The sequence below is a fragment of the Narcine bancroftii genome, chromosome 2, assembly GCF_036971445.1.
Source record: "Narcine bancroftii isolate sNarBan1 chromosome 2, sNarBan1.hap1, whole genome shotgun sequence".
Taxonomy (NCBI): domain Eukaryota; kingdom Metazoa; phylum Chordata; class Chondrichthyes; order Torpediniformes; family Narcinidae; genus Narcine; species Narcine bancroftii.
Genome location: NC_091470.1, coordinates 185,121,534 through 185,142,734, shown reverse-complemented (window position 1 = coordinate 185,142,734; position 21,201 = coordinate 185,121,534). Strand labels below are relative to the sequence as shown.

General features: G+C 52.4%; 1 protein-coding gene across 1 annotated transcript in view; it reads left to right on the top strand.

Moving 5' to 3' along the window:
- The first annotated feature begins 2,463 nt into the window (after nt 1-2,463).
- The window catches only part of prrt1 (proline-rich transmembrane protein 1), a 54,192-nt gene continuing 35,454 nt past the window's right edge, over nt 2,464-21,201 (top strand). The window contains exon 1 of the mRNA XM_069919553.1: nt 2,464-2,634. Coding sequence (XP_069775654.1) covers nt 2,616-2,634 — 19 coding nt within the window. The 5' untranslated portion in view covers nt 2,464-2,615. The remainder of the gene's footprint in view (nt 2,635-21,201) is intronic.

Below are 21,201 nucleotides of genomic sequence, written 5' to 3'. Positions count from 1 at the left end.
TAACACCGGCAGCTGCAAAAACAACAGCGCTTGCTTGTGCAGACGAAACCATGTGATTCGAAGTGTCGTTGTCATTGGGTCATAATGACAGCTCTGATTGGAGGTTCAAAAAGTAAATGAGCATCGAGTTTTAGCCACGTCACCTGGGCTTACGGAAAATGTTTTTATGATAACTAACGACAGGGATATTTTTATAAAAAATAATACATTTCTGCTAAAACCCTGGACACAATTTTATAGACAGTCATTCTAGTTTCACCCCCTCTGATGGTGTCACCCATTGCAGCCCCCCCCCCCCCCCAGTGACTCCAATGACAATAGGGGCATTAAAGAGACTCTTCGACAGGCATATGGATGCAAGGAAAACAGAGGGTTGTGGGGTGTGAGTTAGATTGCTGAGCAATTTATGAAGGCCAACACAACATCGTGGATGGAAGGGCCTGGAACACAAAGGTTTGCAGACACCGTGGTCGAAGTGAAAACTCAAGGCTGGAGAAATTCAAACTGTGTCCTATCACCTTGCAAAGATAAAGATACAGTAACAGATTACATTATATTTTATATAGATATGTTTTAAAAGAGATAAATTATGGCAGGGTTTTTTAGTGAGGTCACACACAGACACAAACACTTCAGACAGATCTCATTTAAAATGCCAGAGCTCTGCTCAAGCCAGACAGTCCAGGCTCCAGGTGCCTTTGAAAAAATTTTGAAAAATTCCTATAAAGACTTCACAAATTGGACCTGCTGTGGAGTAATGGATCATTGATTTGGAAAGCTGCAGATGAACGGACTCAGAAGGTTAGGTCTGGAGCCGCAGTATGACTGAGTGCAGTTGGCTCTTCTAAGAGGGTCATGTGATTTTCTTTGAGCGTGTGTTTGTTTGAGAAAGAGAGAGAATTCAGTTCTACAGTTCAGCAGCAGCAGCTGGGACTGGAACAGGACAAGCTGGCAAGCTTGTGGAAAACACCATTTTGAAGAAGGGTTATGTGTTCTTAGTTCACCCTGGTCAAAGCCCTTGTGGCCCATGCAAGAGGATATGGCTGGCTGTGTAATGTTGAAATAAAGGAAACAAAAAGGAACTCTGTGGCGACGTGAAAGAAAGAGGTTATCATCTGGAAAACCCTGATGGGTCAAGTTTTGTCAGTAAGACACTGAAGTGATTTAAAGAAATCAGTTTTGTGGGTGCCCAATGAGCAACAAATCTCTCTCTGAAAACCGACAAGAACCTTCCTGAGTGGTAACAATTTACCTTTCAAGCACCATAGCCTGGTGAAGATCCATAAATGTTAAATTCTGTGCACGGTATAATAATTGCCTGTAACCAGTGAACTTGGAGGAGTGAGAAGTGAGATTGGACTGTGAATCAAAGTACTTTTCTTGAACTTACACACATTACATACACATGCACTTAGAATCAGAAGGGGGTTGTTAATAGTAATAAGTTAAAGTTTGATCCTGGTTTCATGTTTAAAGCAACTTTTGTGTAAGTAACCATTTGCCTTGGTGAATATCCATTGCTGCTGGGCTCTGGGGACCTCTGGGCCAGTAACAGTACATAACCAGGGCTTGCCTTGTGCGGAGATGTTCTGGTTGTTAGTCAGGGTGGTATGTGAGTGGGGGGAGAACACCACTGCTCTAGGTCCAAAGTCCAATTTGGGCTGTCGTTCACAGGGCAGGCAACACCCTTGGCTGAAAAGTCCCCGTTGGCCCCATCTCACAGATGGGACCCCGTTTTGCCCACCCCAAAAGGATTAATCTGCCAGTCCCTCCTCCTCTCTACACCCATCCTATATCCTCCTCTCACCCCCTCCTCTCTCCACCCCTCCTCTCTCCCCCTCTCCCCTCCCTCACCTCTCCCCTCCCTCCCCCCTCTCCTCTCCCTCCCCTCTCTCCTCTCCCTCCCCTCTCCTACACTGTTCCTCCCTTCCCCCTCTCCTTCTCCTCTCCCCTCCTCTCTCCCCACTCCCACACTGTTCCTCTCTTCCCCCTCTCTCCCTCCCCTCTCTCCCCCCTCCCCTCCCCTTCCCCCTCTCTCCCTCTCCTTCTCCTCTCCCCCCTCCTCTCTCCACCCACATTGTTCCTCCCCCCTCCTCCCCCCTCCCCTCCCCCCTCCCCCCCCCTCCCCCCCCCTCCCCCCTCCCCCCCCTCCCCCCCCCTCCCCCCCCCTCCCCCCCTCCCCCCCCCTCCCCCCCTCCCCCCCCTCCCCCCCTCCCCCCCTCTCCCCCCCCCTCCTCCCCCCCTCTCTCCCCGCTCTCTCCCCCCTCTCCCCCCCCTCCTCCCCCCCTCCTCCCCTCTCCCCCCCTCTCCGCCAGTCTGCGCCCTCTGCCGTTCATTGATTGGGTGATTGTTATCCATGGAGGTAAATTGGTGACAGAAAAAAAGCCTCCTCCAGCCGGCAGCTACATCTCGCACGTCCCAGCTCCTGGAAGCCGAGGATTCCTGGTCCCCCCCCCACCTACCCCTCCCCTCCCACTCTTGGATGTGCCGCGCAACCTCGCCGACCCGCTCCCTGGATTACACGCGCGCCGCTGCTAGGTTGTGTTCGGGGGGAAGGGGAGGGGGAGTCCGGACCCAACCTCTTGCGGCATCGCTCGCCACATCGACCCGCAGGGATGTCGACGGAAAAGCAAGGTCTGTGAATGCATGTCGGGGCGAGTGAGGGTTGCAACGTTGCATTGATTGAAACCTTGGGACAGGGATGGGGTTAAAAGAGAGCGACAGCAGGAGATTTTCCTGCGCTATTACGGCGCTGAACGGGCTGGAAACCAGGGCACTGCAGAGAGGGCACCCCTTTCCCTCTCCAGTCCCAAACACCAGACGCTTCCCCATCCCTCCCCAGCCCCAAACACCAGGCGCTCCCCCCCCCCTTCCCTCCTTCCTCAGCCCCAAACATCAGGCGCTCCCCCCCTTCCCTCCCCTCCCCAGCCCCAAACACCAGGCGCTTTCCCCCACCCACCCCAGCCCCAAACACCAGGCGCTTCCCCCCTTCCTCCCCTCCCCAGCCCCAAACACCAGGCGCTTCCACCTCTCCCCTCCCTTCCCTATCCACAAAAACCAGGCGCTTCCCCCCCTCCCTCACCAGCCCCAAACATCAGGTGCTCCCCCTTCCCTTCCCTCCCCTCCCCAGCTCCAAACACCAGGCGCTCCCCCCCCATTCCTCCCCTAGCCAGCCCCAAACACCAGGCGCTCCCCCCTTCCCTTCCCTCACCAGCCCCAAACACCAGGCGCTCTCCCCCTTCCCTCCCCTCCCCAGCCACGAACACCAGGCGCTTTACCCCCCTCCCACCCCAGCCCCAAACACCAGGCGCACCCCCCTTCCCCCCAACCCACCCCAGCCCCAAACACCAGGTGCTTCCCCTCTTCCTCCCCAGCCCCAAACACCAGGTGCTTCCCCCCTACCTCCCCAGCCCCAAACACCAGGTGCTTCCCCCCCCTTCCTCCCCAGCCCCAAACACCAGGTGCTTCCCTCCCCAGCCCCAAACACCAGGTGCTTCCCTCCCCAGCCCCAAACACCAGGTGCTTCCCCCTCACTTCCTCCCCAGCCCCAAACACCAGGTGCTTCCCCCCCCTTCCTCCCCAGCCCCAAACATCAGGTGCCTCCCCCCTTCCTCCCCTGCCCCAAACACCAGGTGCTTCCCCCTTCCTCCCCAGCCCCAAACACCAGGTGCTTCCCCCTTCCTCCCCAGCCCCAAACACCAGACGCTTCCCCCCTCCCCTTCCTTCACCAGCCGCAAACGCCAGGCGCTTCTTCCTTTCCTCCTCAGCCCCAAACACCAGGCGCTTCCCCCTTTCCTCCCCAGCCCCAAACACCAGGTGCTTCCCCCTTTCCTCCCCAGCCCCAAACACCAGGCGTTTCTCCCCTTCCTCCCTAGCCCCAAACACCAGGCACTTCTCCCCCTCCAGCAACACCAGGCTCGCCAAACACCAGGCACTTCCCCCTTTCCTCCCCAGCCCCAAACACCAGCACTCCTCCCCCTTCCTCCACACCCCAAACACCAGGCCAACGCCTCCCCGCCAACCGAACCAACCTCCCCCCCTTCCTCCTCCCCCCTTCCTCCCCAAACGCAACCAACCCCATCCCCCCCATCCTCCTCCCCCCAACCTCCTCCCCCCTTCCTCCTCCCCCCTTCCTCCTCCCCCCAAACCTCCGCCCCCCCCGACCACCTCCCCCCAACCACCTCCCCCCAACCACCAACCCAAGCCACCAACCTCCCTACCCCCTTCCTCCCCCCTCCTCCCACCGCCCCCTTCCTCCACCCCGACCACCTCCCTCCTCCCCCCTTCCTCCTCCCCCACCTTCCTCCTCCCCCTTCCTCCTCCCCCCAACCTCCTCCCACCCCTTCCTCACACCGCAACGACACCAACGCTCCCCCTTCCTCCCCCCCCTTCCTCCTCCCCCTCTCCTCCCCTTCCTCCTCCCCCCTTCCTCCTCCCCCTTCCTCCTCCCCCCTTCCTCCTCCCCCCTTCCTCCTCCCCCCTTCCTCCTCCCCCCTTCCTCCTCCCCCTTCCTCCTCCCCCCTCCTCCTCCCCCACCTCCACCCCCCTCCCCCCCCCCCTTCCTCCTCCCCCCTCCTCCTCCCCCCTTCCCACCCCCCCCTTCCCTCCCCCCCTCCACCACCCCCCCCCTTCCTCCTCCCCCCCTTCCTCCTCCCCCCTTCCTCCTCCCCCCTTCCTCCTCCCCCCTTCCTCCCTCCCCCCTCCTCCTCCCCCCTTCCTCCTCCCCCCTTCCTCCTCCCCCCTTCCTCCTCCCCCCTTCCTCCTCCCCCCTTCCTCCTCCCCCCTTCCTCCTCCCCCCTTCCTCCTCCCCCCTTCCTCCCTCCCCCCTTCCTCCTCCCCCCTTCCTCCTCCCCCCTTCCTCCTCCCCCCTTCCTCCTCCCCCCTTCCTCCTCCCCCCTTCCTCCTCCCCCCTTCCTCCTCCCCCCTTCCTCCTCCCCCCCTTCCCCTCCTCCCCCCTTCCTCCTCCCCCCTTCCTCCTCCCCCCTTCCTCCTCCCCCCTTCCTCCTCCCCCCTTCCTCCTCCCCCCTTCCTCCTCCCCCCTTCCTCCTCTCCCCCCTTCCTCCTCCCCCCTTCCTCCTCCCCCCTTCCTCCTCCCCCTTCCTCCTCCCCCCTTCCTCCTCCCCCCTTCCTCCTCCCCCCTTCCTCCTCCCCCCTTCCTCCTCCCCCCTTCCTCCTCCCCCCTTCCTCCTCCCCCCTTCCTCCTCCCCCCTTCCTCCTCCCCCCTTCCTCCTCCCCCCTTCCTCCTCCCCCCTTCCTCCTCCCCCCTTCCTCCTCCCCCCTTCCTCCTCCCCCCTTCCTCCTCCCCCTTCCTCCTCCCCCTTCCTCCTCCCCCCTTCCTCCTCCCCCCTTCCTCCTCCCCCCTTCCTCCTCCCCCTTCCTCCTCCCCCCTTCCTCCTCCCCCCTTCCTCCTCCCCCCCTTCCTCCTCCCCCCCTTCCTCCTCCCCCCTTCCTCCTCCCCCCTTCCTCCTCCCCCCTTCCTCCTCCCCCCTTCCTCCTCCCCCCTTCCTCCTCCCCCCTTCCTCCTCCCCCCTTCCTCCTCCCCCCTTCCTCCTCCCCCCTTCCTCCTCCCCCCTTCCTCCTCCCCCCTTCCTCCTCCCCCCTTCCTCCTCCCCCCTTCCTCCTCCCCCCTTCCTCCTCCCCCCTTCCTCCTCCCCCCTTCCTCCTCCCCCCTTCCTCCTCCCCCCTTCCTCCTCCCCCCTTCCTCCTCCCCCCCTTCCTCCTCCCCCCTTCCTCCTCCCCCCTTCCTCCTCCCCCCTTCCTCCTCCCCCCTTCCTCCTCCCCCCTTCCTCCTCCCCCCTTCCTCCTCCCCCCTTCCTCCTCCCCCCTTCCTCCTCCCCCCTTCCTCCTCCCCCCTTCCTCCTCCCCCCTTCCTCCTCCCCCCTTCCTCCTCCCCCCTTCCTCCTCCCCCCTTCCTCCTCCCCCCTTCCTCCTCCCCCCTTCCTCCTCCCCCCTTCCTCCTCCCCCCTTCCTCCTCCCCCCTTCCTCCTCCCCCCTTCCTCCTCCCCCCTTCCTCCTCCCCCCTTCCTCCTCCCCCCTTCCTCCTCCCCCCTTCCTCCTCCCCCCTTCCTCCTCCCCCCTTCCTCCTCCCCCCTTCCTCCTCCCCCCTTCCTCCTCCCCCCTTCCTCCTCCCCCCTTCCTCCTCCCCCCTTCCTCCTCCCCCCTTCCTCCTCCCCCCTTCCTCCTCCCCCCTTCCTCCTCCCCCCTTCCTCCTCCCCCCTTCCTCCTCCCCCCTTCCTCCTCCCCCCTTCCTCCTCCCCCCTTCCTCCTCCCCCCTTCCTCCTCCCCCCTTCCTCCTCCCCCCTTCCTCCTCCCCCCTTCCTCCTCCCCCCTTCCTCCTCCCCCCTTCCTCCTCCCCCCTTCCCTCCTCCCCCCTTCCTCCTCCCCCCTTCCTCCTCCCCCCTTCCTCCTCCCCCCCCTTCCTCCTCCCCCCCTTCCTCCTCCCCCCCCTTCCTCCTCCCCCCCCTTCCTCCTCCCCCCCCCTTCCTCCTCCCCCCCCCTTCCTCCTCCCCCCCCCTTCCTCCTCCCCCCCCCTTCCTCCTCCCCCCCCCTTCCTCCTCCCCCCCCCTTCCTCCTCCCCCCCCCTTCCTCCTCCCCCCCCTTCCTCCTCCCCCCCCTTCCTCCTCCCCCCCCCTTCCTCCTCCCCCCCCTTCCTCCTCCCCCCCCTTCCTCCTCCCCCCCCTTCCTCCTCCCCCCCCTTCCTCCTCCCCCCCCCTTCCTCCTCCCCCCCCCCCTTCCTCCTCCATCTCTGAGAATTGCTGCAACCTGGAACTGTGTTGTCAACAGAGGGGAGGGGAGGGGAGGAACTAATTGAATTAGAAATCTGCTGGGGGGGGGTGGGTTGGGGCAGTAATCGGGTTAGGCATCAGTCCTGCTTTCCCAGCTGTGCAGAACACCACTGGCTCTGCACAAATGCCATTGCGTCACATTTTGATTTTGTGGGAACAGGCGTATTCATTTCACAGTCTGGCCTCCGAAGCCTCTTGACCCCCAACCTCTTGTCTGCACGATGTTGGCATGGCTAGCCAGCTGGAGTTTCTGATCGATGTAAAGTGTGGAGGGGAGGTGGGGCAGCTGAATCAGTGATCATTGTGGATCAAAGGTGGAAAGGGTAGGCAAATTTATATTTTTGGGAGTCACTATCTCAGAGAATCAGGAATTTGTAGAGTTTTGGTACGACATCGGAAACCCTGGCAAACTTCTACTGAGATGCGGTGGAAAGTGTGGAGACCGGTTGCCACACAGCCTGGTCAATACCTCTGAGCAGAAAGCCCTGCAAAAGGTCGTGGACACAGCCCAGTAGGTCAAAGGCAAAACCCTGCCCACCATTGAGAACATCTACAGGGAACGCTTCCGTCAGAGAACAGCAGCAATCATCAAGGACCCACACCCCACCTAGAACATGGTGTGTCTGGATTTTAGTAAGATATTTGACTAGGTCCCCCCCATTAGAGGCTCCTTTGGAATGTTATGAGGTACGGGATCCATGGGACCTTGTGTGAGTGCCTATAGAATTGGCTTGCCTGTAGAAAGCAGAGAGTAGGAGTGGATGGGAAGAATTCTACCTGAAGATCGGTGACCAGAGGAGTCACATGATGGGGTAGTGGCCGGTAGGAGAATACCAGCCCTCTCCAGAAAAGAAGAAATAAAGTGAAGAAAACGCAAAGTTCAAGAAACACAAAACACAACAAATAAAAGATAAAGGTGTGGAGAAAAGAAAGAAAATGGCACCCAAGAAGGGAAAAGCAAAAACAACGGGGAAAAAAAAGAAGAAAAGACGCCGGAAGAGAAAGGAGAAGGCCTTACCTGCATGAAGAGGCAGGGAGCCACTGTGGAGAGAGGGATCAGTTCCCCGAGGTTAGTGGAGACCCTGCAGGGTCGCGACCTCCAGACCACGGGACTGCAAAAATGGCTCTCTGAGCCAAACAGAAGTGCGCAACTGCGCACACCAAGGAAAAGGAAAATACCGACGGGAGGGGGGCCCAGCTGTGGAGTGAACTTGCACAGCATGACCAGCTGAGAGATGCCTGACAGCAGGGCTCTCAGCTGGAAGAAGAGGAAAGCAACGGGAAAGGGAGTGATAAGAAAGAAAAACAGTAACAGGAAGCCCAACAGATAACTAGCCCAGAAGAAGAGGACCAACAACAAGAAGCCATGCAAAAAACACCCAGCAAACTGAGGCGAGCAGTTCAACAAGAAAGTCAGAAGAGGTCGGTGACCAGTGGAGTACCGCAGGGACCTGCTCTGGGACCCCTGCTCTTTTTGTGATCTACAGCGAAGAAGTTGAGGGATGGGTCAGTAAGTTTGTGGATGATGTAAAAATATAGACAGGATGCAGAGTTGGGAAGAAAAGGGGCAGATGGAGCACAATGCGGATAAGTGTGAGCTGATGCATTTTGACATATCAAACTTGAATGCAGAGTACATGGTTAATGGTCAGATACTTAACAGTGTGCATGAATAGAGGGATGTTGGGGTCCAAATCCATAGATCTCTCAAGGTTTCCATGCTGGTTGATAGGATAGTTAAGAAGGCTTATTGGCCTTAATTTGTCGGGGGATTAAGTTCAAGACCACACTTAGAATATTGTGTTCAGTTCTGGTCACCTCATTACAGGAAGGATGTGGAAGCTAAAGGAGAGGGGGGCAGAAGAGATTCACCAGGATGTTGCCTGGATTGGAAAATAAGTCTGTCTTGTGAGGCAAGATTGGCAGAATGAGGGCTTTTCTCTTTGGAGCGCAGAAGGGCAAGGGGTGACTGACTAGAGGTCTGGAAGATTATGCAAGGCACAAGAATAGGGTGGACAGAGAGTACCTTTTTCCCAGGGCGGGAGGGCTGCTGCAAAGCAACTAATTTTTTTTGACACGTGATCACGACGTCAGATTCTGATTCTGATTCTGAGGTCTGATCTGGATCTCGGGCGGCCAATGGATCGAACAGGAGACCATGTGGCTGTGGGAGCGCTGGAGGTGAATCCCCAGGCACTTGGTGACTCTGAAGGGACTCTCTTTTGCTTCTCTTTCCCCTATTGTTAGCAGCGCCAGGCAAAGCTCGCGGCAGCTCTTTGTTTTTTTTTACAGTGGGCGGAAGTTGAAGTACATTATGTACATAACATTTTCATGTGTTATTATGCGATGATAAATTGAACCTGGATGATGTACGTAGATGTTTCTGGAACTTTCCCTCATGGTTCAGTGAGAAACAGTTGGTTAGATCAGGGGGTGAGTTGATTGACATCTTGGATGATCTTTGGATCCATGGATGGCAGCAGCTCCACTGCTGCTCTGGAATTAGAACACGACAGCACAGAAACAGGCCCTTTGGCCCTTCTAGTCTGTTTCATACTCAGGGCAGCACGGTTGGCACAGCGGTTAGTGCAACGCCTTTACAGCGCCAGCGGACTGGGGTTCGAATCCCGTGCTGTCTGCAAGGAGTTTGCGCGTTCTCCCTGGCTGTGTGGGTTTTCTCCGGCGGCTCCAGTTTCCTCCCTCCATTCACAAACTGACTGGGGGGGGGGTGCGTGTTGGTTAATTGGGTGTAAATTGGGAGGAAACTGCTGTGTGTCTCAATGTAAAAAAAAAAAATTTAAATGATTCTACCTAGTCTCACTGACCTGCATCCAGTCCATATCTTCCCCTCCCACCCCCATACATCTCCAATCCATGTACCTGTCCAAATTCTTTGTAAATGTCAATATTGAGCCTTTCCTACTTCACCTGGCGGCTCGTTCCACACTCCTGCCATTCGCTGGATGAAGTGGATCCCCCTCATGTTCCCCTTAAACTTTTCCTCTTTCACCCTTAACCTGTCCCCTCTAGGATTTTTTTAATTCTCACCCACCCTCAGTGGAATACCTCGATCAAATCTCCACTCCTTCTTCTACGCTGAAGGGAATAAAGTCCTAACCTGTTTGACCTTTCCCTGTAACTCAGTCCCTGAAGTCCAGGCAACATCCTAATCAATCTTCTCTGTATTCTTTCTATCTTATTGATATTTTTCCTGTAAGTTTGGTGACCAAGATTGCACACAATTCTCCAAATTTGGCCTCACCAAGGTTTTAAAAAAACTTTACCCTAACATCCCAACTCCCATACTCAATACTTTGATTTATGAAGACTGATGTTCCAAAAGCTTTCTTTACAACCCCATCTGCCTGTGACGCCACTTTCAGGGAATTATATATCTTTATTCCCAGATCCCTCTGTTCTACAGCACTTCTCCGTGGCCTGCCCTTTACTGCGCATTGTTATTCCCGCAACAAGTTCCCTAGGACTGGTCCTCTTACTGGGAAACTCACACCTGCTCATGGGAAGCACAGGGAAGTCCCTCCTGATGAGAAACGTTCAATGAGGATAAGCGCACACAAAACTCAGAGGGTGGTACAGGGCAGAGAGGAAGATTTGGTTTTCCTTCACCGACAGGTCAGCAACCAGGGAAGGGGTGCAGATGTGGAGCAATTGGTGGAGGGATGGGAAAGGAGTTGGTTGAATGTTTTGACGTACCCAGGGCCGCATCTACAAATTCGCCAATGATACCACGGTAGTGGGTTGTATAAAGGAAGGGGATGAGTCAGAGGACAGGAGGGAGACTGAAAACTCAGCTGAACAGTGCACCAACACCAACTTTGTACTCAATGCCACCAAAACCAAGGAGCTGATTGTTAACTCAGGAAAAGAAAGCCAGAGGTGGACGATTCAGTGATCACTGGGGGATCAGAGGCGGAGAGGGTGAGCACACTTAGGTTCTTGGGAGTCACTATCTCAGAGGATCATTCCTGGACCCAAAACACCATGAAGAAAGCCCATCAGCGCCTCGATTTCCTCAGGAGTTGGCAGAGGTTTGGGTACGATATCAGAAACCCATTAAAGACCTCTTCCTTGTGCACTTTATTGATTTTCTTTTAGTTCTCTCTGTATTGCACTCAGTTTGTTTACAATTCTTTGTTTGCTTACATGTATACGCTGTGTACAGTTTATTTTCTGCAATACCAATTAGTGGTAATTCTACTGCGGCCGCAGGAAAAAGGAATCTCAGGGTTGTATGTGATGGTCAGGTACGTACTGGAACAATAAATCTGAAATCTGTTTCTTAGATAAAGCAGGACATCTCTCTTTAGCACTCCGGTTCATGAAGGGGAATGATTTTTTTTTAACAATTCAGTGAGATACAAGGGTTAGCAGAGAACAAACCTGGAGGACTTGAATGTGGAGCAGTGAGATACAAAGGTTAGCGGAGAACAAACCTGGAGGACTTGAATGTGGAGTAGTGAGATAGAGGGGTTAGCGGAGAACAAACCTGGAGGTCTTGAATGTGGAGCAGTGAGATACAAGGGTTAGCGGAGAACAAACCTGGAGGACTTAAATGTGGAGCAGTGAGATACAAGGGTTAGCGGAGAACAAACCTGGAGGACTTGAATGTGGAACAGTGAGATACAGGGGTTAGCGGAGAACAAACCTGGAGGAGCCTGGGGTGACTCAGTTAATTTGAGTACAGAAATAGCAGGTTTATGTATAACTACTAGAATCATTGGAGATGACTGTCTCCCTGACTGAGAGGAGTGTCTCAAGGATCAGTGCTGGGTCCACTGTTGCTTGTCATCTGTACCAATGGTTTAGACCAGGGGTGTCAAACTCAAATTCACGGAGGGCCAAAATTAAAAACTTGGACTAAGTCGAGGGCCGAACTAAATATTTATTGAAAATTTTCAACAACATCTGCATGTTTTCTCTTCTTTCAACATATGTAACGTTAAACTTTTTCTTATTAAAATAAATGTTTAATAATAGTTTTGGATAAACTCTTTCCAGAAGCATTAACAAATGAGAAATAAAATATTCAATAAATAATATTTCTCTATAGAGGATTTGTCAAATGTTGCTAGTGTGCTGTCGAATAGTAAAATCTGAGGGCTATTGAGAATGTGGGAGAATAACATGATTCCTGAAACAATCCAATGGGTGACTGATTGTGGGCATGAACTCTAGCAGGGTTATTTGCCATGCCCTTTTTCCATTGGTACAGATATCCTTTGATTTACACACTTTTCAAGTTTTATGCCTAATGAGCTTGTATCCAGGTGCAGGACCATTTTTAACCAGGAATATATTTATCACTGTGACATGAAACTATTGGAAGATCGTTTTATCCTAAGATTAAAGTTCATAATACTTACTCAGGCCTGTGTGCGGGAGGGTGGGGTTTGCGGGCGATCGGGTTGGACAACGACAGTGCGGGGGCGTCGGTTCTCGCTGCAGGGCGGCATCTCGGCGGATCAGCAGCCCCGTCACCGTGAGTTGCGGGTCGGCCTGCGGCAGGGAGGGGGAGTGGGCAACGGTCCTGGCGAGGTCAGGCCCGAGGCCTCTGGTTCCGGGCGCTGGGAAGCGGCCTTGGCTTCCCCTGACAGCGGCCAGGCCGCGCTGCGGTGGGGGGGCGGGCGGGGGGACACGACAGTGCGGGGGCATCGGCTCTCGCTGCAGGGCGGCATCTCGGAGGATCAGCGGCCCTGTCACCGTGAGTCGCGGGTCGGCCTGAGGCAGGGGTCAAGCCTGAGGCCTCCGGTTCCAGGCGCTGGGAAGCAGCCTTGGCTTCCCCTGACACCGGCCAGGCCCCAAAACCAGAGTCCACGGTGAGACCCTGCAACGTAAACAGAGGAGGTGGGGGCGATTAGCGGGCTGACGCCAATGCATTCTGGGATTTGTTGTATTACTGTGCATGCGCTATACTGGCGCGGCGACCAGCGGGCCACCTCTAATACATTTTTGAAATGATCTTGCGGGCCAAATATAATTATATCGCGGGCCAAATTTGGCCCGCGGGCCAGAATTTGACATGTGTGGTTTAGACGATAATGTGGTAAATTAGTGGGGAAGGTTTACATTGTTGAGTGGGTTTATATAGGTTGGCACACATTGTGGGCTGAAGGGCCTGTTCTCTTACACTGAATAGAAAGCCTCTTGATTTTTGCAGAGTGGGGAAGAAAGATCCTGATTAAATGTTCTTTTTATAATTTTATTTCAGCCCCCCCCCCACTCAGCCCCTGAATGTCTTTCTATCCTGTCAGCACTCTGGTGAATCTCTCTGCAGTGCAATCCATCTAGTGTGGCAGCTCAGTTAGCCTGGAGGGTGGCACTGTTAGGATAGCGGTTGGCATGACACGATTACAGCACCAGGGACCTGGGTTCGAATCCCATGCTGCCTGTAAGGGGTTTCTACGTTCTCCCCGTGACCGCGTGGGTTTCCTCCAGATGCTCCGGTTTCCTCCCACTCTTCAGAAAGTATCGGGTTGTAGGCACGTACCACCTTAACTAATCCCATCAATGCTCTGTAAGGGATTGCTTAAGGTGGGAAAGAGAGTTGAAAAACCCCTGTTTGAATCGTCCCTCATTGACTCGTTATGTGTATGGTTTCAGAGCGCCAAAGGAAATGGGCCAATGACAATTTTTCTCAAGCAAAATATTTCAGTAGCAATTGGGTCTAGAGCAGTGATTCTCAACCTTCCCTTCCCATCCACATCCCACCTGAAGCAATCCCTTACTAATCACAGAGCACCGATGGCATAGGGAATATACTCAAGGTGGGAACTGAATGGGAAGAAGAAAATTTGAGAACCACTGGTCTAAATTTAAATTAAAGAATAAATTGGAACTGGCCATAAAGCTGCAGGTAGAGTTTCACTGATGTTTTGTGAAGTTAATTAATTAAAAATAATTAGTCATATAGTGCAGTAACAGGCCAATTTGACCCCACGAGTCCATGCCGTCCAAATTACTCCCTATTAACCTACACCCCAGTACATTTTTGGAGGGTGGGAGGAAACTGGAGCCCCTGGGGTAAACCCACACAGACATGGGGAGAACGTGCAAACTCCTTACAGACAGCGCGGGACTCCAACCCTGATCCCAATTGCTGGTGCTGTAAAGGTGTTGGTCTAACTGTTTCGTCCACCGTACTGCTGTTATGTTGCGAGAGATGCAACATAATGTCCCACATCTCGTATTCTATGACCCAAACGATGAAGCCACATCAAGGCGAGCACGACCCTCTCCACCGATGTGGCTACTTTTGGGGAACAATGTACTCACACACCAAGGTGCCTGTGACCATCAGGATTCCTCAGTGTCACAAGTATGTCTGATCCCTGTCAGACTTCTTGAAATGCATCAACACACACTTGTTGGGATTAAATTCCATCTGCTAGCTGCTGACCCACAGGGTGGAAACCCACAGGTTCATTTGGCCTAATTTTGGAATCCTGTTGTGTTCTGACTCATTCCCATCTTTAGAGCGTCAAGTTCCCTCTAAATTCAGTGAGGAACCGTGCACTGTGACTTAAGGCACAAGGTGAGGTGACACGGTTAGTGCAATGTTATTACAGTGCCAGAGACTGGGATTCGAACCCAGTACTGTCTGTGAGGAGTAGTTCTCTCCGTGTCTGCGTGGGTTTCCTCCAGGTGCTCCGTTTTCCTCCCACCATTCAAATTGTACCGGGGGTTTAGGTTAATGGGGCAGCACAGACTCATGGGCTGAAATGGCCAGTCTCCGGTTCTCTTTCCCCCCCACCCCCCCATCCACATTCCAAAGACGTGTGAAGTTATTTGGCCACATGGGTGGATTTGGTTTTGTGGGTCAGAAGGGCCTGTTACTGGGCTGTATCTCCAAATTAAAAAGGGTGGCTCGTTTAGTGCAATGTGGGTTCAGTGCAGAGGTCAGAGTTTGAATCCGGCACAGTCTGTAGGGAGTTTGTACGTTCTCCCCATGTCTACGTGAGCTTCCTCCGGGTTCCTCCCACCTTCCCAAAATGCAGCGGGGTTGTCGAGGTCGCGAGGTAGGGAATTGATGAGGATGTTTATATAGATCGGCTCAACATTGTGGGCTGTAATGTCTCATGACTTTCATGGGAAGTTGAGGGAAACCAACGTTTCTGGCCTGAGTCCTTTTGCCAGGTCCGAAGCACTGATTGCATTTTACTTCCTACACGGGCTGAGTGACCTGCTGTGTTTCTCCAGCACTTCCGTGTACTGCACTCCACCCTGATGTCCGCAGATTTTCTTTTTAACTCTATTTTTGAATCCTTACATACATAAACAAAAGTTGAGCAGGAAAGTCTGCAGACGCTGTGATTTCAATGCAATATGCAAAAGTGCTGGAGGAAACCCAGCAGGTCAGGGAGCATCTGTGGGAAGCAAAACGATTACAACTAACATTTAGAGGTTGACGAGGGGCTGAGGCTCGAAACGTTGGTTATATCCTATAGATGCTGCGTGGTCGGTTACTTCAGAGGGTGGATGAACAGGGGTCCAAATCCGTGCATCCCTCAAGGTCACCACATGGGCTGATAGGATAGTTAAGGCCTATGGGATGCTGGGCCTCATTAGTAGGGGGATTGAGTTCTGGAGTAGGGAGGTCATGCTGCAACTCTACAAATCTCTGGTGAGACCACACTTTGTGTTCAGTTCTGGTCACCTCATTACGGGAAGGATGTGGAAGCTATGGAGAGGGTGCAAAGTAGATTTACCAGGATGTTGACTGGATTGGGAAACAAGTCTTATGAGGTGAAGTTACCAGAGGTGGGACTTTCCTCTTTGGAGTGTAGAAGGATGAGAGGAGACAATAGAGGTTTACAGGATTATAAGAGGCATAGATAAGGTGGACGGCCAGCACCTGTTTCCCAGGGTAGAGGTACAAAGAGAAGGGAGGGAAGTTTAGGGGAGACGTCAGGGGTAATGCATTGGCAGGGATGGTGGCGGAGACTGGAACATCAGGGGCATTTAAGAGACTCAGACACATGGATGAAAGATAAGTAGAGGGTTACGGCGTAGGGACGGTTTAGTACTTTTAAGTAATATATGGGTCGGCACAGCATTGAGGGCCGAGGGGCCTGTACTGTGCTGTCGTGTTCTATGACCTGCTGAGTTTCTCCAGCACTTTGGAGTATAAAAATAAATGTATCTTGCCGGTAGATATCAATTATTTCAAAATAGCCAAGTGCAAATTGATATGTAGAGCAAATATACAAAAGGATTACACTGGAATTAATCAGATTAACGCCAGACCTTTCTCATTGGAAGTGACATTTTGTGCTGTTACAAACTGTGTGTGGCACACCTCACACTCCAGCAAGCATCTGTTTATCTGGGAATATATCCAGGGATGGTTCCACAATGTGATGTTTCATCTATGCCTTCCATTAGCTGAAGATGAAACTCCTTGTTTGCTTCTCTCAGCCATGCTTTTCGCAAACTGATTTTCCACGCCAGAAGTTAGAAACCCATAAAATAAATTCCAACTCCTGCGTAATTGTAAACCCTATGTGTGTGAAAACTCAGGCAACTGGAGATAATTTTAATTTGATTGGGCGGCTCGGTTGGCGTAGCGGTTAGGGCGATGCTTTTACAGCGCCAGCGATCAGGGTTCGAATCCTGCGCTGTCTGCAGTACCTTCTCCCTGTGGGTTTTCCCTGGGGGCTCTGGTTTCCTCCCACCATTTGAAACCTATTGGGGTTGTTGATTAATTGGGTGTAAATTGGGCGGCACAGACTCATGGGCCGAAATGACCTGTTACCGTGCTGTTGTGTCTACATTTAAATTTAGAGGAACAGCATGGTTACAGGTCATTCTGGCTCACGAGCGCGTGCTGCCCAAATGCGCCCATGGAACTGATGAACCTACCAACTCTGGATGTTTGGAAGGGTGGGAGGAAACCTGTGCAGGTCACAGGGAGAAGCAGACAGCACCGGATTCGAACCCCGACACAGTAATAACATTGCGCTAAATGCTAAGCTGACCAATCTGCTTAAAAGCCGATTTATGGGTATACTACAGCACAGAAAACAGGCCATTCAGCCCTTCAAGTCTGCCAAAACACCATTCTTCTTGTCCTACTGACCTGCACCCTATTCAATAACCCTCCAGACCCCTTTGGTGTACAACACCTATGGGGATTGGTAGATGCTGGATGTGTGTTTTCCAGTTTCGAATGTTGAAAGGCAGGGGCAGAGGAGGTATAGAAAGGATGTTTCCCATGGTGAGAGAATCTGGCACAAGAGGGCCCAACTTCAGGATTGAAGGGCATCCACAGAACAGAGATGCAGAGGAATATCTTTAGCCGGAGAATGGTGAACGTCTGGAATTTGCTTCCACGGGCGGCTGTGGAGGTCGGGCCGTTGGGTGTATTTAAGGCAGAGGTTGACAGGTGTCTGAATTGTCAGGGTTTCAAAGGTTCTGGGGAGAAGGCCAGGCAGGGGGGAAATGGATCAGCTCAGGATGGAATGGTGGAGCAGATTTCTGCTCTGAAATCTTATGGTCTTGTGTTTGATGCTCCAGGAATCTTTGGAAGTCCCAAGAAATTACTCAGTTGTGGCCGAACTAAAGGTCTGAGTTATGAAAAGATGGAAATATTCTAGAATGATTGGACTTCACCTGGTTGTTATCAAATGAATGGGTGATCTTCTGTTTTCCATTACATTTAACAGTGCTCCTTAATATCTGAGCCATGACAAGGTTAGATTTCATAAATATCAAACACCTTCAACTCCAATTACACTTTTAATGAATTTGATCATTCCATTTTCTATTAAAAAAAATTACTTTGTGATATTTATATTTTTATCGTTTTTAATTGCTAAGAAATGGGCCGCGATCGCTTTGTGAAATCGCCTTCCGTGCACCGTTGGAATTGCCTGGGGTTCGGCGATTCCTGAGCTGTTGTGCTCATGGTGGGTGACCAGTGAGGCCTGAACACAAAACAAGGAGGCTTGTGGTTTTTAATCGGAGTTAGAATCAGAATTTATTGGCATGAACATGTGCCATGGAATTCCTTGCTTTGCTGCAGCAGGCTCAACGATTGCAATCAATTACAATCCATTAAATCCCACGATTATATAAAAAAAATCAGAATTTGTTGTCATGAGCAAGTCACACAATTTGAGGTTTTGGAGCAGCGTCCTAGTGCAAACATTCATTTAAACCTCCTTACAACAATTTTTTAAAAAATGCACGAAAAGTCAGGCCGTGTCTTTGGCTCATTGATCGTTCAGGAATCTGAGGGCGGAGGGGAAGAAGCCATCCTTGTGCTGCTGAGAGCTTGTCTTAAGCTCCTGGACCTTTTTCCCTGATGGTAGCAGAGTGAAGAAGGCATGGCCTGGGTGGTGGGGGTCTTTTCAGGATAGAGGCTGGCTTTTTAAGACACCGCCTCTTGTAGGTGAATTCGATGAAGTGAAGTCTGATCCATGGCGCTGGCTGAATTCACCACTCTCTGTAGCCTCCTGTAGCCAGAAAGTGATTCATCCACTCTGGAGAAATTTGCAAGAGGCTTTGGTGACATACCAAATCTCCTCAAATTGCTGGCGAGCCGTCTTCAGGGTTGCATTGACACGATGGCCCAGATCTTCAGAGATATTGACACCCAGGAATCTGAAGTTCTTCCCCCTCACCACTGCTGACCCCTTGATGAGGGCTGGCTTGTGTTCTCTTCCTGAAGTCCACCATAAGCTCTTTGCTAAAGTTGAGTGCAAGCATGTTCTTCCACCACACAAGCAGCTGATCTGCCTCCCTCCTGTACGCTGACTTTGATTCTACTGACGACCGTGGGGTCAGCGGTAAGTTTGTAGGCGGCAATTGAATTGTGCCCAGCTGCAAACCGTGGGTGTAGAGACTGTGGAGCAGTGGGCTAAGCACACATCCTTGAGGTGTGCCTGTGTTGATTGTCAGTGAGGAGGAGACGATCTGCACTGACTGTGGTCTTCCAGTTGAGAAATGATCATGAGTTTATGATCATGCACATTGTACACCCATGCACCAAAAATTTTACCTGCTGCAACCAAATAGCAATATTTAACGCTTTGGGCCTGAGCCCTTCCGCAAGGTAGGATATATATGGTAAATTGTGCAGAGGAACAAAGTGATTTGGGAAATCAGATACATAATTCACTGAAAGTGGTGTCACAGGTAGACAGGAGCTCTTGGCATCTTGGTCTTCATCTATCAAAGTATTGAGTACTGGAGTTGGAATGCTATGGTTGAGGTTGTGTAAGCCAAGTTTGGAGTACTGTGTGCAGTTCTGGTCGCCAAACTACAGGAAGGATATCAGCAAGATTGAAAGAGTGCAGAGAAGAGTTGTCGGGTCTTCAGGAGTTGCATTACAGAGAAAGGTTAAGCAGGCTGAGGCTTTATTTCTTAGAGCGTAAGAGGGGAGATTTGACAGAGGTTTACAAAATTATGAGGGGCATAGACAGGGTAAATGGGAGTAGGCTCTTTCCACAGATTGGGAGAGATAAATAAAAGAGGACATGGCTTTAGGGTGAAAGAGGAAAAGTTTAGGGGGAATTTCACTCAGATTGTGGGGGGAGTTTGGAATTGGTTGCTATCTGACATTGTAAATGTGGGCTCACTCTTAAGAATAAATTGGATAGGTACGTGAATGGGAGGGGTATAGAATGGGTTCAGGTCAGTGGGACTAGAAGAATGATGTTTTGGCCCAGACTAGAAGGGCTGAATGGCCTGTTTACTAAGCTGTAGTTTTCTATGGTCTGAGTAAAAGGCAGGCAAGCACCTAAATAAAAATGGTGGCAGGAAGGGAAGTCAGACCGTCTGGTTGGAGGGGGCCCAGATGATAGATGAGTTGTTGTTCCTCCAATTTGCAGGCAGTTTCAGTCTGGCAGTGCATGAGGCCGTAGTCAGACATGTTGGCAAGAGAATGGGTCGGGAAATTGAAATAGATGGCCGCTGGGAGATCCACGCTGTTGCGATGGACAGAGCCGAGGTGCTCATCGAAGCAATCTCCCAGTCTGCGCCCAGTCTCTCCCATGGATGCGCTAGACAACCCCTGCAGATTCACAAAGTGAAATGTTGTTTCAATTGGAAGGAGTGTTTGGGGCCCCGAACAGTGGTTGTGGGCTGCTGGAGTCCGGTTCATGGGAACCAAGTGGGGGAACTGGGATTTGGGCGGGTGCTGAGGGCAAGAAAGACTCCCGAAGGGCCTCCGTTTCGGAGGACATGGATGTGAAGGGGTAGGAGGGTTATGGGCAGGGAGTAGGTAGGTTGAATTAGTGGAGTTTCACATAAATCAGTGCGGACTAGAAGGGCCGAGATGGCCTGTTTCCGTACTGTAATTGTTATATGGTTATGTGTTATATGTATGGATCTGGAGCCTGGGCCGATAACGGTCTGTGTTGGCAGCAGAGGCTGTGGGAGCACTGGAGGCGAATCCCTGGACATTCAGTGTCTCTGAAGGGACTCTATTTTACTTCTCTTTCTGCTATTGTTAGGGATGCTTGGCAACGCTCATGGTGACTCTTTGGTTGCCTTACAGCGGACGGAAGTTGAAGTGTATCATGTATTTTACATTTTTTATGTATTATTACATGACAATAAAAGGAATCTTGAATGGAGGGGGAGAGAGAGGAGAGAGTGAGGGAAAGAGGGGAGAGAGAGAGTGGGAGAGGAAAAGATGAGAGGGAAGGGAGAGGGAAAGTGGAGAGAGTGAGGGGAGAGAGAGAAGGGGGAAAGATGAGAAATGGAGAGGGAAAGAGGAATGAGGGGAGGAGAGAGAGGGAGTGATATAGAGAAGGAGATGAGAGAGAATGGGGAGAGGGAAAGAGGAGAGACAGGAAGTGAGGGGAGAGGTAAGCGATGAGAGGGAGAGAGATTTTAAAAAAGGGCGTCAGTTGTAATCTGATTCTGAAAGCTTCCTTTTGTGGCAAAATTGCATTGAGATTCAATAAAACGTTTAAATGGGTAGCACCCAGGGTGGAAATAATTACAGCCTTCAGCTCAAAGATGTAAATTATATTGCCACTGCACGAAGCGGAGCCGGCAGCTCTCAGAGGTCGCTCTCAAGAAGCAGCTGGCAGTTGTCACAGTAAAGTGCAGTTCCCCCGTGACATTGTGCCATTGGAAATGTCCACAGCTGGTACTGAGATGCGGGGAGAAGTGAGGGATGGGGTGGTTTGGTGAACACTACGGCATGAAGAACTGAGAGGAAATGGGCGTTGCGGTTAGCGTGGTGTTTAGCGTGACACTGCTACAGCGCCCGTGACCCGGGTTCGAATCTAGCACTGTCTGTCTCACCCACATCTACGTGGGTCTCCTCCTACCCTTCAAAAGGTAGCAGGGTTTGTAGGTCCATTGGGTGTAATTGGGCGGCATGGGCTCGTGGGCCCGAATGGCCTGTTAATGTCTAAATTTAACCTTTTGGACTCTGGCCATT